Source organism: Scophthalmus maximus, chromosome 1, assembly GCF_022379125.1.
Source record: "Scophthalmus maximus strain ysfricsl-2021 chromosome 1, ASM2237912v1, whole genome shotgun sequence".
NCBI lineage: Eukaryota > Metazoa > Chordata > Actinopteri > Pleuronectiformes > Scophthalmidae > Scophthalmus > Scophthalmus maximus.
In genome coordinates this window covers 1450001-1468474 of record NC_061515.1, presented here as the reverse complement: position 1 = coordinate 1468474, position 18474 = coordinate 1450001, and the positions used below count along the sequence as shown (strand labels likewise).

At 43.3% G+C, this 18474-nt stretch overlaps 1 protein-coding gene and 1 long non-coding RNA gene across 3 annotated transcripts in view; one reads left to right on the top strand and one right to left on the bottom strand.

The window, feature by feature from the left end:
- The window catches only part of LOC118302363 (dolichyl-diphosphooligosaccharide--protein glycosyltransferase subunit STT3B), a 33014-nt gene extending 19876 nt beyond the window's left edge, over window positions 1-13138 (bottom strand). The window contains exon 1 of the mRNA XM_035628436.2: window positions 12555-13138. Coding sequence (XP_035484329.1) covers window positions 12555-12856 — 302 coding nt within the window. The 5' untranslated portion in view covers window positions 12857-13138. The remainder of the gene's footprint in view (window positions 1-12554) is intronic.
- A 99-nt stretch (window positions 13139-13237) lies between these two features.
- Window positions 13238-18474, top strand: part of LOC118302372 — a 7559-nt gene continuing 2322 nt past the window's right edge. The window contains exons 1-2 of one of the 2 annotated variants that reach the window (XR_004790529.2): window positions 13238-13376; window positions 16711-18474. The exon at window positions 16711-18474 is cut by the window's right edge and continues 1494 nt beyond it. This is a non-coding gene — a long non-coding RNA (uncharacterized LOC118302372). Of the gene's footprint in view, window positions 13382-16710 lie in introns of both variants that reach the window. The other variant, XR_004790526.2, reaches the window with a different exon arrangement.

Below are 18474 nucleotides of genomic sequence, written 5' to 3'. Positions count from 1 at the left end.
GTATCGGTCGACCCAAACACAGAGCTATAGCAGTGTGAAGTGGTCGTTGCTGTGTGTATCCTCATATTAAAGCAGGTCATTGCTGCTGTGTGGCAGACTTGTCATCACGGTCATCGGAAGGCTAAGAACAGGTCGATGTGGTCCTGTTGGGTCTAACCGGAAAAATAATGATGCAAATACATATTTAAGTAACCGGAGCGAGCGCAGTTTGTCACCGAGAGGCCCGCAGCTTGTGTTTCCTAAATTAGAGGTCACGGGTCCGTCGACAGTGGGTGGCTGCCCGCATGATGGAGGAGGCAATATGTTTTCGTGAGTCTTGCTTCTGGGGCAAGTCTGTCCTATTTGTCATTCGCCTGAGAGAGAAATCCACAGCCGGCGTCTCCCTCAACAGGGGATTAATAAAACGCTTCACTAGGGTTTTAAAAAAATCTGATTAACTGCGGGCGGACTGGGGTTTTTTGCACAGACACAAATTCTGTATAACAACTTAAGTAATACAATGAATGTCAATGTCTCTATTGGTATTCTTCTCATGTGTGCCACATGACCTTGTGTAGGATAAGGGGCAAGGATGGATACGGTAGAAGAGAAGTCAGAAATCAAAAGGCGTTTGTAGTTGTTGTGAACAGCTGCAGTGGGACACGAGTGGAAACCAGCTGTAATAAAGATGGGGGAAACTTTATATTGCTCAAGTATGACCACATTTCACAGTTTCTCCTTGAAGGGGTTCACATACGAACTCCTCAGTTACCCATCCTCCAGGTGATTTCTTGCTAAGTTCCGGGCAGAAGTATCAGAAATAGTCTGTGTATCAAGTGAAATGCAAGAGAGTTCAAACCCAGCTTACTTTCTCACCTCAATCTTGGAATGTCACAGAAATGATCTGACACAGCCGGCTCTCAGGACTTAAAGGGGCAGCAAGCGATTCTAATGCCATAAACGTTTCGTAAAAATTAGCTGCAGAGGTTGTATTCAATTCTTACTTCACAAAATATGTCATTTGACCTGAGGTGGCAAAACGTAACCAAGGCAGGCTGTACTGAAATACTGTTGCTATGGTTACTCAGTCATTTTGCATTCTTTCTGAACAGCGACCAAACTGTTGACCAGTCCTAACAATTTTAACCGTCAGTGATGCCGATCGATCTCCTCATTTTATTTTATTCATTTAGAGCAGGTTAACGTCTTCATCTGAGCAAAATACGGTATTCAGCACTCCGTCACTAACAACCTTATATGTTCACTTTTCCAGTTCATGTCACCACTGGGCCAACGTTTGAGGGCTTGTGGCTCCACGTCGAGCCAAGCGGAGGAGGGAGGGGTGCAAACAGAGAGACGAACATGGGCCATGAAACAGAAAGAAGAGTAACAACAGGGTGAGCTGGAATAACTCTCTCCCTCGCTCCCAGCTGATCGAACTCACAAAATAAACAGAGAGGAAGGAAAGAGGGAGGATATAGGAAGAGGGAGAAGTGAAGCCTCGCCTAGATTTAAGCTCAAAGACTGTAACTGTAATGTTACGTAGCACAAGTCAAACAGGCTGCCGAGTTATCAAACTGGTAGAAAAGAAATGTCACGCTGATATTTATCAGTGAACCTTTAATCACAATAACAAGACATGGACAAATATATTATCACCACTGGAAAAGTCCCACTTAGTTCATGCTGTGAAAATTGGCCCCTAACACAAATACTCATTCAATAATTACCAACGTGAAATTATGATGACGCAAAGTCATGGAAAATTGAAACAGACCAGCTGGGATTTCCCCTGAGCAGAGACACTGCGTCACACCTGCTGTGTGTCACCAAATGAGTTAGAGGAAGACGCAGGAAAAACATTTCAAGGTTTGACATTAATTAGCATGTTGCTACGTGACCTTTGAAACTGTGAGCTTTACAATCAGTGCTCTCACACGCACCTCAGTAACCGGACTCCTGCTGTCACTATCTGCAGGAAAAGTATTTCTTTAATGACAAGAGGAAGTTAGTGGTATTAATGAATGTTTCCTTTTCCCCAATTTGTTTCCTTTTTTCTTAAAAAAACAAAAAAACAAAGCCTGACAATCACTCAAATGGAAAAAAACAATCTTTGGGATTCTTTCAGGGCATCTCTAATAAATCCCTAATATGATAATGAAGTGAAACAGGTAAAAAAGAGTGGGGTCTCTTCAGAACAATCAGACGCCAGGCGGGATTCGTTTACTCATCAAATGAGCCGAGCTAAATCCTGACTAGTGCACAAAAAGACCCGACAACCTTCATTTGACTCCCAACAGATAGCAAATGAGCTGAAACGGTTACAGATGACGGTCTTCGATGAGACGGGACAATCTGCAGGCGCAGCACATTCACTTTGAAACTGATGCAGCCGGATATAGGGAGCTAAATCGGTCGGACGCAGGCTGCCTGATTACACGCCTGCCTGTGCAAAGCTGTGAGGCAGTGAGCGTCTCAGTGTCTTCACTGACTGAACACAAGGCAGAGGAGTGATGACACATGGGCCCTTGTGCCAATGTGTCATTGAGGAAATGAGAGCAGGGGACTGTACCTTCAGGAGAAATGACAACAGGGGACAATGGAAGACGGACGCATGTGAAGAACAAGGAATGCACTTTGAAATCAATCCACAAAGTGTCCAATTAATAAGTAATCTGACGAGCGGAGGCATAGGTTTTTCGAGAGAGCAGCTGCTGAGCTACCAAACGAACGGGTGAACCACAGCGGCATACCTCCTCAGGATATTTAAACTGACGTGCTCGACCAATCACAGACTGGAGTGGCAACGACAGAATCAGCAGAGTGCACAGATTCTGCAACGCCGAAGGACCAACTTGTGTCACGCCGTCCGTAAAACAGAATATTTAATCAAGTTTCAGGCAAAAATATCGTTGAGTCTCTTCGTGCAAGTGGTCCACTGTATTCCTCCAGGACCACTCAGAATGTGATGGTTTCAAGTGTCGCCTGGGACCCAGACAAATTCTGGGAGCTCATTTACTTCGCTCTGCCAGGATACGGTCTGGATCTCCTCCATTGGGAGGTGATTTCCCTCTGGCAGAAATCTTGCCGGTCCAATCACAACTGAATATTTGATAATGAGTGGGGTTTATATCATGACGCAGGGAATTTTGTAAACAACCAAGATGGCTGCCGCTGATGAAAGAGCGTTTGACTAAGAGTACCTGATATTTTCTAATTTCTCCCACAAAAACGGCAACACTGGTTCACAGACATTGTGGAATCATGATCACAGACATCACAGACGTCTCCTCTCGCTCAACAGACATCACATGTCTCGTTGCTCTAACTCGTTGAAGTTTTATTCAATTGCGTCCGGAGGCATTTTGCTCTGCGCCTGTTGGTAACGCCTCTTGGAACCGAGAGGTCCCAGAATAATACACATTAGAGTATAAGTCTGGCTACGCCAAGGCTAGTATGTTTGCAGGATTACACAAAAACTTTGGAATGGATGTCCACGAAACTTGCCGTGGATAAGGACTAAGGGTCTAGAAACCTCAAACTACATGTAGCTGATATAATGTCGTGGAATAATTTGTTGTCTCATCATTCTATCATTCTTCCACAATGGAGATTTTGATTTCATGACTGCAGTGCTTTGTTGGCTCTCTGTAGCTATAAGGCTTGAGTGAATTCAAGGGGACTGTTGGACCTTGGCGGAGGAATGTTCCAATCTAGTTGTGTGATATTTTGATAAGGAGAGAATTTTGCAAGGAAAGCAGTGCATCTACTCCTAATTTGATTAGAAAAGACTGCATAGACTAATGTGTTGGTAGCATGAGGCCCACTGCCAGAACGAGCTGTTCAAGGCAAGATGGAAATCAAAGCAGGAAAAAAAATGCTATCACTCAAAAAGAAAATTTGTCAAAGTGGCCATTCACTAAATTTGAGGCGTCATATTTCATCTTGAGTATTGGCAAGAGCTCAACACTGTGAGTCTTACTCTAGATGCCAAGTGGATCTGGATGGATAAACATCATTGGCACTTTATTTCAGTTCACTGTCTGTTTGCAATAAAGGGCATTTTAAAATGTCTGACCCTAGACACAGTCATACACATTGCCCTCAGCATCCCACAGCTACTACAACAATAAGTATGGTATTTCGTACGGTATGGGCAACTTTGGCTCTAGTAGAGACGGTCGTCCACCAACCAGAACGTCAGCAGTTCGATCCCTGCTTCCCCAGTGTTCTTGTGTAAGGCACTTAACCCTAAATTGCCTGTGACTTCTGACTGTAAAAGCGCTTTGAAGATTTGATACCACTAGAAAAGTTCTGTAAATACAGTCCATTAAAGGCCCAGTGTGTAATTTTTGTAATTGTCTGGCAGCATCTGGTGGTAAAGTTGCAAACTGCAACCAACAGGGGACACTTTATGGTGGTGCACCGCCGATGCCATTTCCGGTTTCTGGCAGCGTCTGAAAATACAACGTGAACGCGACGTATTCTGGACCGCTTTCTGCAACAACCGTATTCAACACGACGTAGAAACATGGAGACTCACACAGAGGTCAGGTCCACCTCATTGAACTATATTTAACTCATTCAGAATTTATTATACAGATATGAACACATAGTTTTGGACAATATATTCAATTTCAGTGAATAAGTTCTTCTAAATATTAAACACTGTAGCTTTAAACATTGCGAAATAAAGGCATTTTATGACATTTTCAGATATTTCCCTGGGAATAAACTGTGGGTCTTGATGAATAAAAATATCAGGCATATTTAGGGGAGTGATATAAATTAGTGTGTGGTATTCGCTGTAGCTTGATTGAATGTAAGAGGACTCCTGGGCCTTGGCGGAGGTATGCGCTCTACTGGAATGTAGGACCAAACTCACACAGTGTGCTGCTGCTATCACACACATAGCTACACACTGACAAAATTGATTACAGCAAGACGATTCGCTTCCAATAACCCAACTCAAGGGACTGTGCTGAAGCAAGTACTGACACCAGGGCTTTAAAATCTGAGCTAATTGGCATCGTTTCTACGTCAGGTAACATGAGGTCAGGGGTTGGGGAGATATCACATTCTGGAGGCGAAGGGAGGGGACAGACACACAAGCCGATCTCTTTTTAAAGGAGACATCAGGACATCGGGAGACGTCGACACGTGTCTGACAATGACACAGGAATTTATTGCACAGCTGTTTCATCATCGCCATCTGTCAGTACTGGTATTTTGGGACAAAGAAATCAACCTTTAGGGATAAAGAGCAGAGCCACAGTAGATTACAGTCCTACTGCAAACACACACACACACTTTGAAGTTTGTAAGTGTGTGTAAGTGTGTGTGTAAGTGTGTGTTTGCGATAGAGGAAGTCAGATCAAAAGCAGTGGAGGAAGAGAAACTTTGAGAAGTGTAAAGTTGATATGTTGATTGCAACGCTCCAGCAGCAGCCAGACCACAGTTCTCACTCTCTCTCACACACACACACACACACACACACACAGCCACACCCACACACACACACACACACAGATGAAAAGTGATAACTGCATCTACTTCCTCTGACTGAAACCCAACACTTTGATTCATGGCGATATGAATTGAGAGAAAAAAACACTAATTCCGATAAACTGACTTTCATGGCTCAGTGCAGAGTGGCACAAAATATAACCACAGACAAGCTCATAGTCAAGGCAGTGACAAATCTTAACCGGGGGAACATAAAGCAAAAACATTTTCTGTCAACTTGCCCAGATAAAAAAGGCCAGCCGATATAGATTTTGGGGAGACGACACCAATAACCATATCAGGGAGTGAAACATCTCCAATCCCAATACATTCGTCGATAGACAGTGGATATAAAAAAAAAGAATTGGCGATGATAAGATGTCATAAAACCCTTGTGACAAAGAAATGTATCTGAAGCATGCAAAACTTGATTTAAGAAAATAAACTTTTTCTTGGAATATGTATCCGTTTTCTGCATTTTTTATTTCGTGAAATAAAAGTTTCTGTATCAGCCCATATGAGCAAACACGAAAGGCCGATAATGTCTGTGAAAGGCTCCATGGTCCCATTTTTATTGACCAACTGATAAATCTGTCGGGGCCCTAATGTTAACCCTCTGGATTTAACTCGTTTTCTGCATTAACAGGTGATAAAAAGGCGATTTGAACTTCATCAAAGACGAGTGTAGACTAACACAATGTTCTTATGCTGCTCATTCTCAGCAGCTGGTCGTCTCCCAGGAGAATCATCGTATCTCAGAAAACCCTTTGGGACTCAACAGTTGGCTCTGTTGTCTGTAATATGTTAATAACATTTGATCTGAAATTTGCTCTCGAAATTTGAAATATAAGGTTTGCTGGTGACAGTTTGTCTGAGGGGGTGATGCTGACATACATTTCAGACAGGATCTCACTCACTTTTCCACAATCCCATCTTTTCCCTGATAAAGAGGATTTTTCCATGGATGCAGTGTCACTTTGGGTCATGACAATTAGTTTACAATATACTCTCCTCTATTTTATTTTAAAATTGAACGCATTGAAGCACAGAACTTAAAGAACAAAAATGCATAACTGTGAAAATACGTTGCTATCTGGATAATAAAAGGCTTCAATTTGAATTTAGAGGTTGTTACTGACAAATAGAAAAAAATAAAATATTGTTTAAAAAGAGAGGGGTCATTTTAAACTGATATTCACCTGAGATTAATGTCCCAACACATCCATGAGCTGCCCTCTGTCCCTCCTGCAATAAGATAATCTCCAGGCCAACAGGACAGAATACACCTCCCAGGAAAACAGAGTGAAGAGGAACCATGATGGAAATGTAAATAAGCTGCTGATCAGGACCGATGGGACTGAGGTTATTATCTTTTTTTTGATTTCCACTCATGAGTATTTGTTCTATGCAAGTAGAAAAACATTACTTAGAGGTTTTATTTTTTTAAATTCCCCAAAGTAGAAATACATGGAAAGGTAAATTGCATTGTTGAACTGTACTGAATTATACTGACATTCAAAAACCTTTTAAAATAATGCAGTAAAAACTAACGATCGCTAACTGCAGCAGCAAATTTTACACAACGACAGCTGTGACTTGATGAAATAGACCATCAGGGCCGTCTGATGCGCAGTTTCCTTCCTTCCTCTGGATCTAAAAACTCATCGCTCCACAAAATTCAACAAACTCAACAGTGGATGTTATATGTACATGCTGGTGGTCGTGGTGGTGAGGGTTCGTTTGCCAAAAGCTTCAGCCAATTGCAGCAGTGATGTCAAATACCTGAGCGTCAGCTGTTCCTGAAGTCGCAACGTCTCTCCTCGACTGAATGCTAAAATGGCTGCTAATGTGAACACTGGCTGTGTGGCAATAGCAAAACCTACAAATTGCACCTTTAAAACCTGCTTTCCGGAACGTGCCCAACAAGAGCTGTGCAGAGGCACAAACGGTCGTGACCCCTGTGGCCAAGCAGGGTGCACTGCTGAGGCCACAGGACAGCCAGACTGCCCTTGCTCTAATGAATCATTAGCCACAATTCAGACGTGCAGACTTTGCAGAGCTCTGGCTGATCCACAGTGTTTCTGAGGTTGAGACTGCGGCTTTTTTACTTTCACCTAAATCTCAGAATTGTAATCTAAATCAGATCTAAAGGGGAGCAAGTGCAAATGAAGCCAATGGGGCAAAATAAATGTAGGATTAATTTTCATGTTATGCTGCAAGCAGACAAGTAAGAAATCTGATGCGGTCATTTCATCAGTTAATGTGGCAGAGATGATAAGAAATAAAGATATTAATATATAGGGGAAAATGCAATCCAACCTGACACATCATCTGTTCAGCTCTGTGGTGGTGCGCTGCTCAACAAACCAAGAAGACCCGAAGAGAAAATTAATATAAGAAATTCCACCCAGCAAGATGGAGGGTTCTTAAAACGGACCAGTGTGTCGGATTTAGAAATGAACCACTGGCAGAAATGGAATAGAACATTCAGAATTATGTTTTTATGACTGTATAATCACTTGACGCTAATTACTGTTGTGTCACATCGAGAGGGCCTGACATACCTGAAGAGCACCGTAGGTTCTCCTACACACTTGGAAGGGGAGGGTAAGGCAAATGGTATAGTTTAGAGCTGCAACTAACGATTTATTTTCATTATCGATAAATCTGTCAATTATTTTCTTGATTAATCGATAAATTGTTTGGGACACAACATTCCCCAAACCCCAAGATGATGAAACCAGAAAATATTCACATAGAAAAAGCTGAAATCAGAGAACTTTGCCTTTTTTTCATAAAAACTACTTGAATCGATTAATACATTATCAAAATAGTTGCTGATTAATTTAGTAATCGATTACTAATCGATTCATCGATTAACTGTTGCAGCTCTAATTGAGTAGGTTGCAGTTTGCCACTTAACCACTAGTTGTCACTAAAACCTATGAACCTTGAACTCTGCTATTAACCTTGCAAAACAAGCTACAAGTAGATGCTCACCATTATAGATGGGTTCTGGTGGGTCCCCCTTCGAAATTGGCAAAGAAATATGTTCAAATCTAAGGATGACAAGTCTCTTAACAATATTCATTTACATTCTGTCCGGATCGTCTCTTTTGCTTCTTCAGGCATCAGCGAAAACAAAAAAAAGACCTATGTTGACGCTGTTATCAGCAACTGACAGACTGACTTAAATGTTCCCAAAACAAAAATCAGCTAATGAATGTAAAATGCATCGTAGGAGGATTTTCCCAACGGAATGAGGAGTGTCCTTTGTTACATTATCTATTGTGCAACATGTTCAAAGTAAATGTTTTTTAAGGACTCTGAGCGCCTGGCCCTGCAGTTGTGACTCATCAGATTCTGTGACCTGTAGCAGTGCGACACCGTGTTCACCTTCAGGGTTAATGAACGTCACGGTGCAGTGATAAATGCACCGTGGAGTCCCACAACCATCGACCACGGGAGAATTTCAATGGTATTGGTTTCGACAGTTAATTACCGCAGTGTCTATAAATGTCAAGTGTCGTGCTCGCCTGGTAATCACACTTAAAATTACTAATCGAGTTATTAATAATGTGGTGGGGAAAGCTAGATTTTTTTTACACATTACCTGAAAACAATAGACTTTCTACAAACTTAAAGGTGTCCTTACCCATCAATTTACTTAAATCTACAGTGTGTAATATTTAAAAGAAATTATTCACGGAAGTTGAATATATTGTCCACAATATGCTCATACAGTATATGTATAATCTCAACTGTGACTGAGTTAAATATAGTTCCATGAGGTGGACCCGACCTCCGTGTGAGTCTCCATGTTTCTACGTCGTGTTGAATACAGTTGTTGAACTAAACGGTCCAGAATTCGTCGCATTCGTGTTGAATTTTCAGACGCTGACGGAAACCGAAAATGGAATCAGCGGTGCGACACCATAAAGTGTCCCCTGTCGGTCGCTCAGTTGGTTGCTGTTTGCAACTTTACCACCAGATGGCGCCAGGAAATTACAAAAAATTACACACTGGGGCTTTAAACATTTGATATTGGACTCAGATTATATTGTCTGATTTGGATAAAGTAAAATCCCATCAAATCTCGCCCCTACTTGCCAAACTTACAGTAGTTGAACTTGAAGCACAGTATTAGATGAATTATTAATGAATTAATATTTGATGAATTGAAACTTAAAAAGTCTGGGGATCACCAGACTTCATCTTCTGGGCTGGGAACATAAATGTCAGTGGCAATTTACATGACATCCATCCGAGCAACAGACGTATCAAGGCTGCCATCGAGTGAATAAGTGCCTCGACCTCATAAACCCCCCGACAATATGAAGACTGCACTGTCTTTTCTTCCTCTGTATTCTAACAGTACAATCCTGCAACATTTCAGCTGATGTACTTAATAATGGGCCTGGATGAAGCTTGGCTGTCGTCCGTTAGAGGTTCGTGTTATAATGATATCAGACATGTCATTCTTCAAAAGACAACTGGCCACTGAGTGACATTTATTACTTAAACATCCTTTTGCTGGAGCTTTTGAGCAAAACCGAAGATGACAGCTGGATCAAACCTCGTCTACTCACCGGGCCTTGTTCCGAGGGAGGTCCAGTTCAAGAGCCTGCTACCTTCGGTGCATCAGACAGAGAAACAAGTACTGATGAAACTTTTTTTACTTCTTTTTCTTTATGATGCTGTGCACTGCATGATTAACGAGGCCCAATCTCAAAGCATCACTAACCACTTATGGGGCCCAAACTGCTTTTTGCCATCAGATCCAATAGCACACACTCACATTTCTGGAGAAAAAAGGGACCATTAACTATAGACACATTAAAAGGGCAGATCAGAGAGAGAGCATGTGAGGACGAGATAGAGCGATAAAGAGAACAAACAGGATGGCGCACCGGGTGAAATGACTCGTCGCTCTCCTATGGATTGAGATTAGATAAAGTACAGAACGATAAGCAACCACGCAGGGACGTTGTGGGGCTGAACTGTCTTATGAACAAAGTGATCAGAAATCCAGTTGACTGATTGAAAACCCCTTCAAGTTTCTTTAGTATGACCTCTGGGTAAAAACAACAAAAATCCTCTTCTTCCACACACAACAGCAGATTTTCACACTGGAGCCACTCACACATTTACAACATTAAGGCAAAGACGAGCCACAAATGGTTAATATTTCAGTCAGGTGTTAAATTTATAACAAATATTACCTGACCGCAAGACTTTGGCATCATCTAATCAAAGACGCACCGACACCGATTCAGCACATGAATGCTGCCAGTCAAATAAGCTATGAGGATATTGGCGAGAGCAGTGAGGCAGCGTATGAATACATTTTTCTCCACGCCGCGCCACACTCGTCTTTCAGACAACGACACACACACACACACAGAAACTGAGGACTCTCGTCAAGCCGGCGCTTTTCAAGCCTCCTCTTTTATTTATTGTGCCACAAGACGTGGAGCCGTCATAATGCCGGTCTCAGAATAACCATTAAAAAGCTTTCAGGGATGATGCAATGCAGTCTTGGGCCAGGCGTCGGTCCTATAGTGTACAACAACAGAGGCTCGGACCATTTCTGGCGAGTAAAAACGAAATTAAACAAACAATATGAAAAGAAACAGCATCAGCTCTGGCTCAGCAGAGCGCTGGCCTGATTAATCTGGGGTTTCTCTCTGACACGAGCTTTGAAAATCAGACGTACTGAAGAGGGAATACAAAAGATGAAAAAGTAAGAACTCCTGACTGCTCAGCTGGAGGCCTCCGTACACCTTATCTGGCAGCAAAAATCTGCTGAGCTCACTGTCTGATTGCCGGCTGCCATTCTGGCAGCACCAACGTGCAGTGGTGACATTTTTTTTTTTCCTTCTCTTTTTCACATTTCAAGTACCACACGATGATGCAAAAAAGCTCTCACGGCAAAAGTCTGACGGAAATGACACGTTCACTGCCAAATTAATCTAAAAAATGATCGTAATATCGGTATCGCAGGTCCTTCCTCCCTGCTGCTGTTAGACCAGCACGCACTCAATAGAACACACACACAAACACAAAGACACACACACTCAGGACAAAACCACTGATCAAATAATTCACTGGAATACTTGCAATTTTTTTTTCATTTTTCGTCTCATTTCACAGGAGTGCAATAATCAACTGTGCAATATTTATATTGATTCTCCATGTGAAATTATTGCTACTGCTCTGTACATAGCATTCATATGTGATATTTTGTACATACCTATCACTTTAAAAAAAATTATATTCAGCTGTCCACTTTGCTGCTGTAATGTCCAAAACTTCCCCGTTGTAGGATGAATAAAGGATTATTATCTTATCTTATCTAATAATAATAATAATAATAATAAAAAACTTGAAAACTGTCCTGTAGAATAAGTAGCTCAATTCCAAATGAGTCACACACACACACACACACACACACACACACACACACACACACACTTTATCAGACCCCGTAGACCAGTGCTGCTGCTGCCGCTGCAATCAGGGGCAGTCGTGGTCTGCAGGTCAACACATCTGTGGTTGCTCGCTTCACTTCCGGGTTCAACCCTGTGCTCCTGCAGCAGTCAGATGTGAAGCTACCGGTCAGCCACTATTGTCCTCCGCCTTGGCCCCTCCCCCCTCCCCCCTCTCCCCCTCTCCGACTCCTCCCCCTCCACTGGCTTGTAAAAGGTTGCACCTTGACATCAACGACAGTAGCGATTGGCTACTCGTGCGTCACGTGGTACGGAAAAGGTCAGTCCGGTGTATTTTCCTTTTTATTAAACACGATGGTCGGAGATTTAAAAATAAAACACAAAAGACGTGTATGCAGAAGCAGTGACTTTCAAAATGACAGTTCAAGATGACCGACTGACTGGACTTGACTGGTTGGCTCCAGTGTACCGATCACAGCAGGTAAATATTGGCAACGCAGCCGCCGTAGACGAACCAAAAATAAAAAGGCGAACACGTTATTGTTGCGGCGCGTGACTCGGAGCCGTTACATGTTTTAAAAAGAAAACTTCCTGATAATAAAGATGAGCGAGGGGACTCACCAGGGGTCGAACTCGTGAATGATGCTCTCGAAGCGGATGACAGCGAAGAGTCTGGAGCTGAAGCCGGCGAGCCAGGCCAGGAACAGGATGGTGAACGACAGGAGGGACTGCCAGCCGGCCGGCTGCGACAGGCCGCCGGACAGACCTCCTCCTGCTGCTGCGTCTCCGCCGGCGCTGCTGCTCCCTCTCTCCGCCAACACCGCCACGCTGCTGCGCCCGTTCCCGGAGTACGACGCCGCGCCGGAGTTCAGCGAGGATTTGTGTTTGCCGCTGTCGGAAACCGGGTGATGATGCTCCGCCATGTTCTCCCGTCAGTCCCGTCGTGGCGAGCGAAGCAAGCTATCTGGTATCGCCCCCCACCCCCCCGCTCTTCTCTCTTCCTCCTCGTCTCTGCCACGCTCCACTTCCGAAACCACTTCTCGCAACAACCTGTCCTTCACGACGCGGCCCGCATCCCCCTCAGGACCAGCGGGGCTGTGCTTCCAGACGTTCCGCACCTCACTTCCCGCCGACCGCAGAAGCTAGAAGAATCCCGGGGCAGTCGTCACGCAGCGGCGGCGGCAGCATACTGGAAGTGACACATGCGTTTCGAGCGGGTCCTCCCTCTTCCTCCTTCCTTCCTTGGTGGAGCTTGGATTGGAAAGGGGGCGGGAGCAGCGCGAGGACCAGGAAGCTCCGTCAGCCTCTCACGGCGAGACAGGTAGAGCCAAAGTCCCAGGGGAGGGCAGCCAATGGCGCGAGAGAGCGGCCTGACGGACAACCGGAGCGACCAATGACAAACGAGCCGCCTGACCACTGACGATTGTCCAGCGCGGCAGAGAAGTGAGGTTATAAATGTCCACCACTGTTATACACCACACCACTGTTATACACCACTGTTATACACCACTGATGTACACCACTGTTATACACCACTGATGTACAACACTGATGTACACCACTGATGTACACCACTGTTATACACCACTGATGTACACCACTGTTATACACCACTGTTGTACACCACTGATGTACAACACTGATGTACACCACTGTTATACACCACACCACTGTTATACACCACTGATGTACACCACTGATGTACACCACTGTTATATACCACTGATGTACACCACTGTTATACACCACTGATGTACACCACTGTTATACACCACTGTTATACACCACTGATGTACACCACTGTTATACACCACTGATGTACACCACTGATGTACACCACTGTTATACACCACTGATGTACACCACTGTTATACACCACTGTTATACACCACTGATGTACACCACTGTTATACACCACTGTTATACACCACTGATGTACACCACTGTTATACACCACTGTTACAAACCTCTGTTATACACCACTGTTATAATCCACTGTTAGAAAACACTGTTATACACCACTGTTATAATCCACTGTTAGAAAACACTGTTATACACCACTGTTGTAATACACCACTGTTATACACCACTGTTATAAACCCTGCGGTCCTGTGGACCACTTGTCTTACACGCACAGTGACATCGTCGCCGTCATCACGTGCTGACTTGAGACTTTTAAGTCCTCGTGTAACCCTATGACTTTTTGCTTCAGCAGCAGCAGCAGCCACGACTGCAGATGCAAATTCTCTTTCAAAAGTATTTTCCTTATGTGTATCTTTTAGCCATAAAAAAAAAGTGGTCAGAAATCACAACATGCACATGAACTGATCAACATTAAAGCCTCAGAAGAAGATATTCACATCAACATATGGACAAAACAATCCTACAGATCAAAATTATACTTGTGCTGTCTGTGTGTTCATATTCTTTAGCCTGTGTGCAATATGAAACCCTACTACAGCAGTACAACAAAATACAACAAAATGAAAAAGGTTTAAAAAAGTATTACAGAACATACTGTACAAAGTGTAACCTCCATATCAGAAGAGATTGGGGGTAATTTTTTTCTGGCAAAGTCCAGTGCAGTTTCTCCCCCAAACCGACTTCTGGGAAGTCTGCAGAAAGTCTGCATTAAGTCTGAATGTGAATGTCCCTTGTGGATGTTCATTAGAACAACCCTCAGTCAGCACTACTGAACTTCAGACTTGTGCCCATTTCCAAGTGGTAAAGTAAAAGCCAAAGACAGCAGTTGACGAGCAGCAGGAGCAACGCATGGGGTTCTGGGTATAGTACTGTTAAAAAAATAGTTAATGTTCATGTGAAAACATCCTTAGATCAGAACTCTATTTCATTATCTTACGTATCGAGATTTGGAGCTGGGTTTAATACTGTGACAGCAACTACTGTCTTTAACGATGTTGCTAGTGAACTACATCACAGACAGGATTGTGATGTCTTTATTGATTTATTCATCTGTCGACCATCAAATGATTAAAAAAAAAACTGGAATTCATTGGCTTTGATGAAAAGTCTTGAAGTTGTCTTGCTGTGGCCGATGGCTAAATGTCAAGTTTAAAGCTGTTTAATTAAGGTGTGCCACAGGGATCCATTTCAGGCCCACTTTTATCCACTATTTTTATAAATTATGTTGGGCCAAAAAGCGACGAACAGCGTAATTCGTCTGAATGCTGCTGATGCCCGTATCCATGCAATACTGCCCTCTGCTGCTCACACTGTTCACAATTTGAACGTTGACGTCTCTGTAGTGTTCAGCAAACACTGATTGACCTAAAATTACTGCTTTACTCTGACTCTCAAAAATGTATGTTTGACTGTTTTCTAACAACAATAACATAGAAGTAAATATTACAACAGGATATGGAACATGGATTGAAAGAGTACCATTTTGTAGATACTTAAAATTCTGGATAAATCACAAGCTATGAGTCAGGGAACATATTGATAAAGGCAAGTCTGTCATTCTTTTATAGAAATAAGTTGTGTATTGTCCAGAAGAACAGCAAACATATTGTTCAGTCAACCTTTCATCAGGTTTGGATTATAGCGATGTTCTCTCCAGCTTCTAATCTCAAACCTCATCATTGCGTCCTTGAATTCATAACCGGTGACAGCTCCAGGGCTCATTGTTGTATTCTGTATAAGAAGATGGGGCAGTGGCAGTTGCTGACTGAGAAAAGAGAACAACACTGCGTTTTTTCCCCAACTACAAAGCACTTATTGGCAATCTTCCTGGGTATACCTGACATGTCTTATTTACTACGGTTCTACTTCCCACCACAATAGGTCCCGAGATCATTTGGTCCTCGAGAATAAACACGTTTGCACCGGGACGGCGAAATTGGCTTTTAAATTTCCTGCTCCACACGAGTCGAACAAGATGCCGAAAAGATTCCAAGTAGACAAAGCTAATCCCTCTTAATCTTTTTAAATCTCTTTTGGCTGACTCTGGGCCGTGCAAATGTGTATGTTTAAATTAAGATTTAGATACATATATATTTTGTTTTAACGACTTAAGATATCCTATATTTTTGTCTTATTGCTTTCACATACTGCTGTCTACATCGTTCATTGCCTAATGTTCGTAATTTAATAATTTCATTCCTGGATTATTGTTTCTTTTACTGACTATATGTATTGTAGTCATGGCGATAAAGAGAGCTTGCTCTAAAGGGCCTTAATTCAAAGTTTGAATGATTTAATGAATGAGTAACACGAACCCAACGAATTAAACTAATTTCACAGAAAATGCTGAATGATTCCGGGGGGTTAACCCAAACACCAGGCCTTGACTAAAGCCCGTGGTTACTCATTCACACTGGAACAAATGAGTTTGAATTCCTACCGGAGATAAATGGAATACAACACTGAAGATAATCTTTAAACAGTGAAGTAGAGGGTTCAGTACACTGTATTTGTCGCGGGTCAGATCATGTGTTCCACAGTCTCCAAATGTCATTCAGCCATCAAATCCTCTGAGTCGTTCTGGACACCGGTCTCGACCTGAAATCACAAGGTAACCGAAGTTACTAGGGGTCTTTAACTTTGTGTCTCCGGCTGCCTGTGGGTTCTTCCCTGTCTCGGCCATCCTGGCTGGCTGCACATGCTCTGTGATGTGATGCACAGGGAGCTCAGATGAAATGAAATGGGATTAAAAACAAACATTTCCTCGCCTTTTGTCATGTACATAAAATAGTGTGTTGGTTGCCAAGCATTCTTTCAGTCACGCCTGAATCCCTTTTCCTTTTTTTTCCTCCAGTACCTTTGCCCACACGCGAGGAACAGAGAAAGACTGAGGGACAACTTTCGGCACACAGCAACAAAGGAATCACGTTCATTTCTCTTGAAGCTGTTTTTCTCCTCTGCCCAGAGTTCCTTTCGACACACAGACTGCAGATCACTGCAAGAGAGAGACGCAGGAGAGGAACACTAAGGTTGACCTGTATCTTCTTTATAGCCCGACCTACAGCTTTAAAGATGATGCACAAGTTAAAAGTTGTTCCTATACTTTTGCAGGAGTCAGCAAAACTAAATGGGAATAAAATCTGTCTGCAAAATTCCTAACTTGTATATTTTTACCATCTATACCACGGAGAGAAAGGCACAGTGTTGTATGTATGTACATAGACCATCATTATTGCTAACTGGCCTCTGGAAGCAGCTGAACTGTCGAAGGTACCAAAGCTGTTTTAATAGACCCCCCCCCCCCCCCCCCCGTTACGCTTTACTATTCTTGTCGGTGAACGTTTACTGTCCCACCCACACACACACACACACACACACACACACACACACTCAGCAGCTGGGCATTGAAAAGAGATAATCAAAGGACAAGCAGCCTTGTCTCCATTCAGAGAGAATCCTTTACTTTTCCGTAGCAGGACGATATCACTCAACAGCTGATGCAGAGAGAGAGAGAGAGAGTTATATTAGGGCCTGACTCATTTCTTTGGAGCCATATGGGGCTTAATTAACCCGCTGATCTGAACCCAATTCTAAAATCAAACTCCGCTTTCTTTGTCTCCGTGGTGCATCGTCAGCTGCACGTGGATAGAAGGTGCTGGATGAGGCTGGAGCATCCGCGCTCTTAAATGAACAGACGCTAACTGGAAATGATTATGCGTTCATGCTGCAACCGCACTTGACATGGAGAGATGGAGATGAATGACATGTAGCTGCTGAATCAGAAAATCTCTACGATGCTGGCTATGGACATTTTCCTGCTGTCATGGTTGAAAATACAGCTGTGTCATTCGGACGGGATGGACGGATGTGACCCTTGTGTCGGAATCACACTGCATGGGTCAAGAAAAGCCCATCGCTTAAAGGGGCAGTACGCGATTCTGGACAAAGCTTGTTTCTCTCTTTGTTGTTGTTGTGATTTCACTGCTCTCGTCGGGCCGCGAACCCGTGACCTCCGGTACAGAAGTCTGACGCACTGACCACTAGGCCAAAACCGCAGCGTCTTCAAGTGTTGACGAGTGATGTTCACCAACTGTACTTGTAGCGTTGTTCGGTGCGGTCCGCACCATGTTTTGGTTTTCGATGTACGGACCCTGGGCTGAGCCTAAAACCTGGATTTTTTTTTTTTTACTCGCTGATTTTTACAAAACGTGCATTTCTTTAGAATGCCGTGTACTGCCCCTTTAAAACATCATGGTCTGTGGAGAAAACAGGACAAACGGCAGAGGGTAGATAACATGCTATCAAAATGAACAAACTGACTTTCTTTAAGTGGGATCCTCATGTTTTTTAGGATCTCAAGGGTCACGTTCCTGCGATGTGATTAACTCCACACCCGCTGTTAACTTGGCCAAAGCAGCGGTGGGGCTTCGTAATGAGGCAGCGACTCGTTCTGCTGCACAGCGTGTCGCTCTCTCAGCAGCTCGGAGTCTGTGATGTCTTCTCTTCATAGTGACCCCGGACATGAGAACATGTGAAGGTTAGAACACGGAGTCAGTCAATTAGCCAACGCAACGTGCGCCAATGTAGCTTAGCTCATTCGTTATGCTCGCGTCAATAA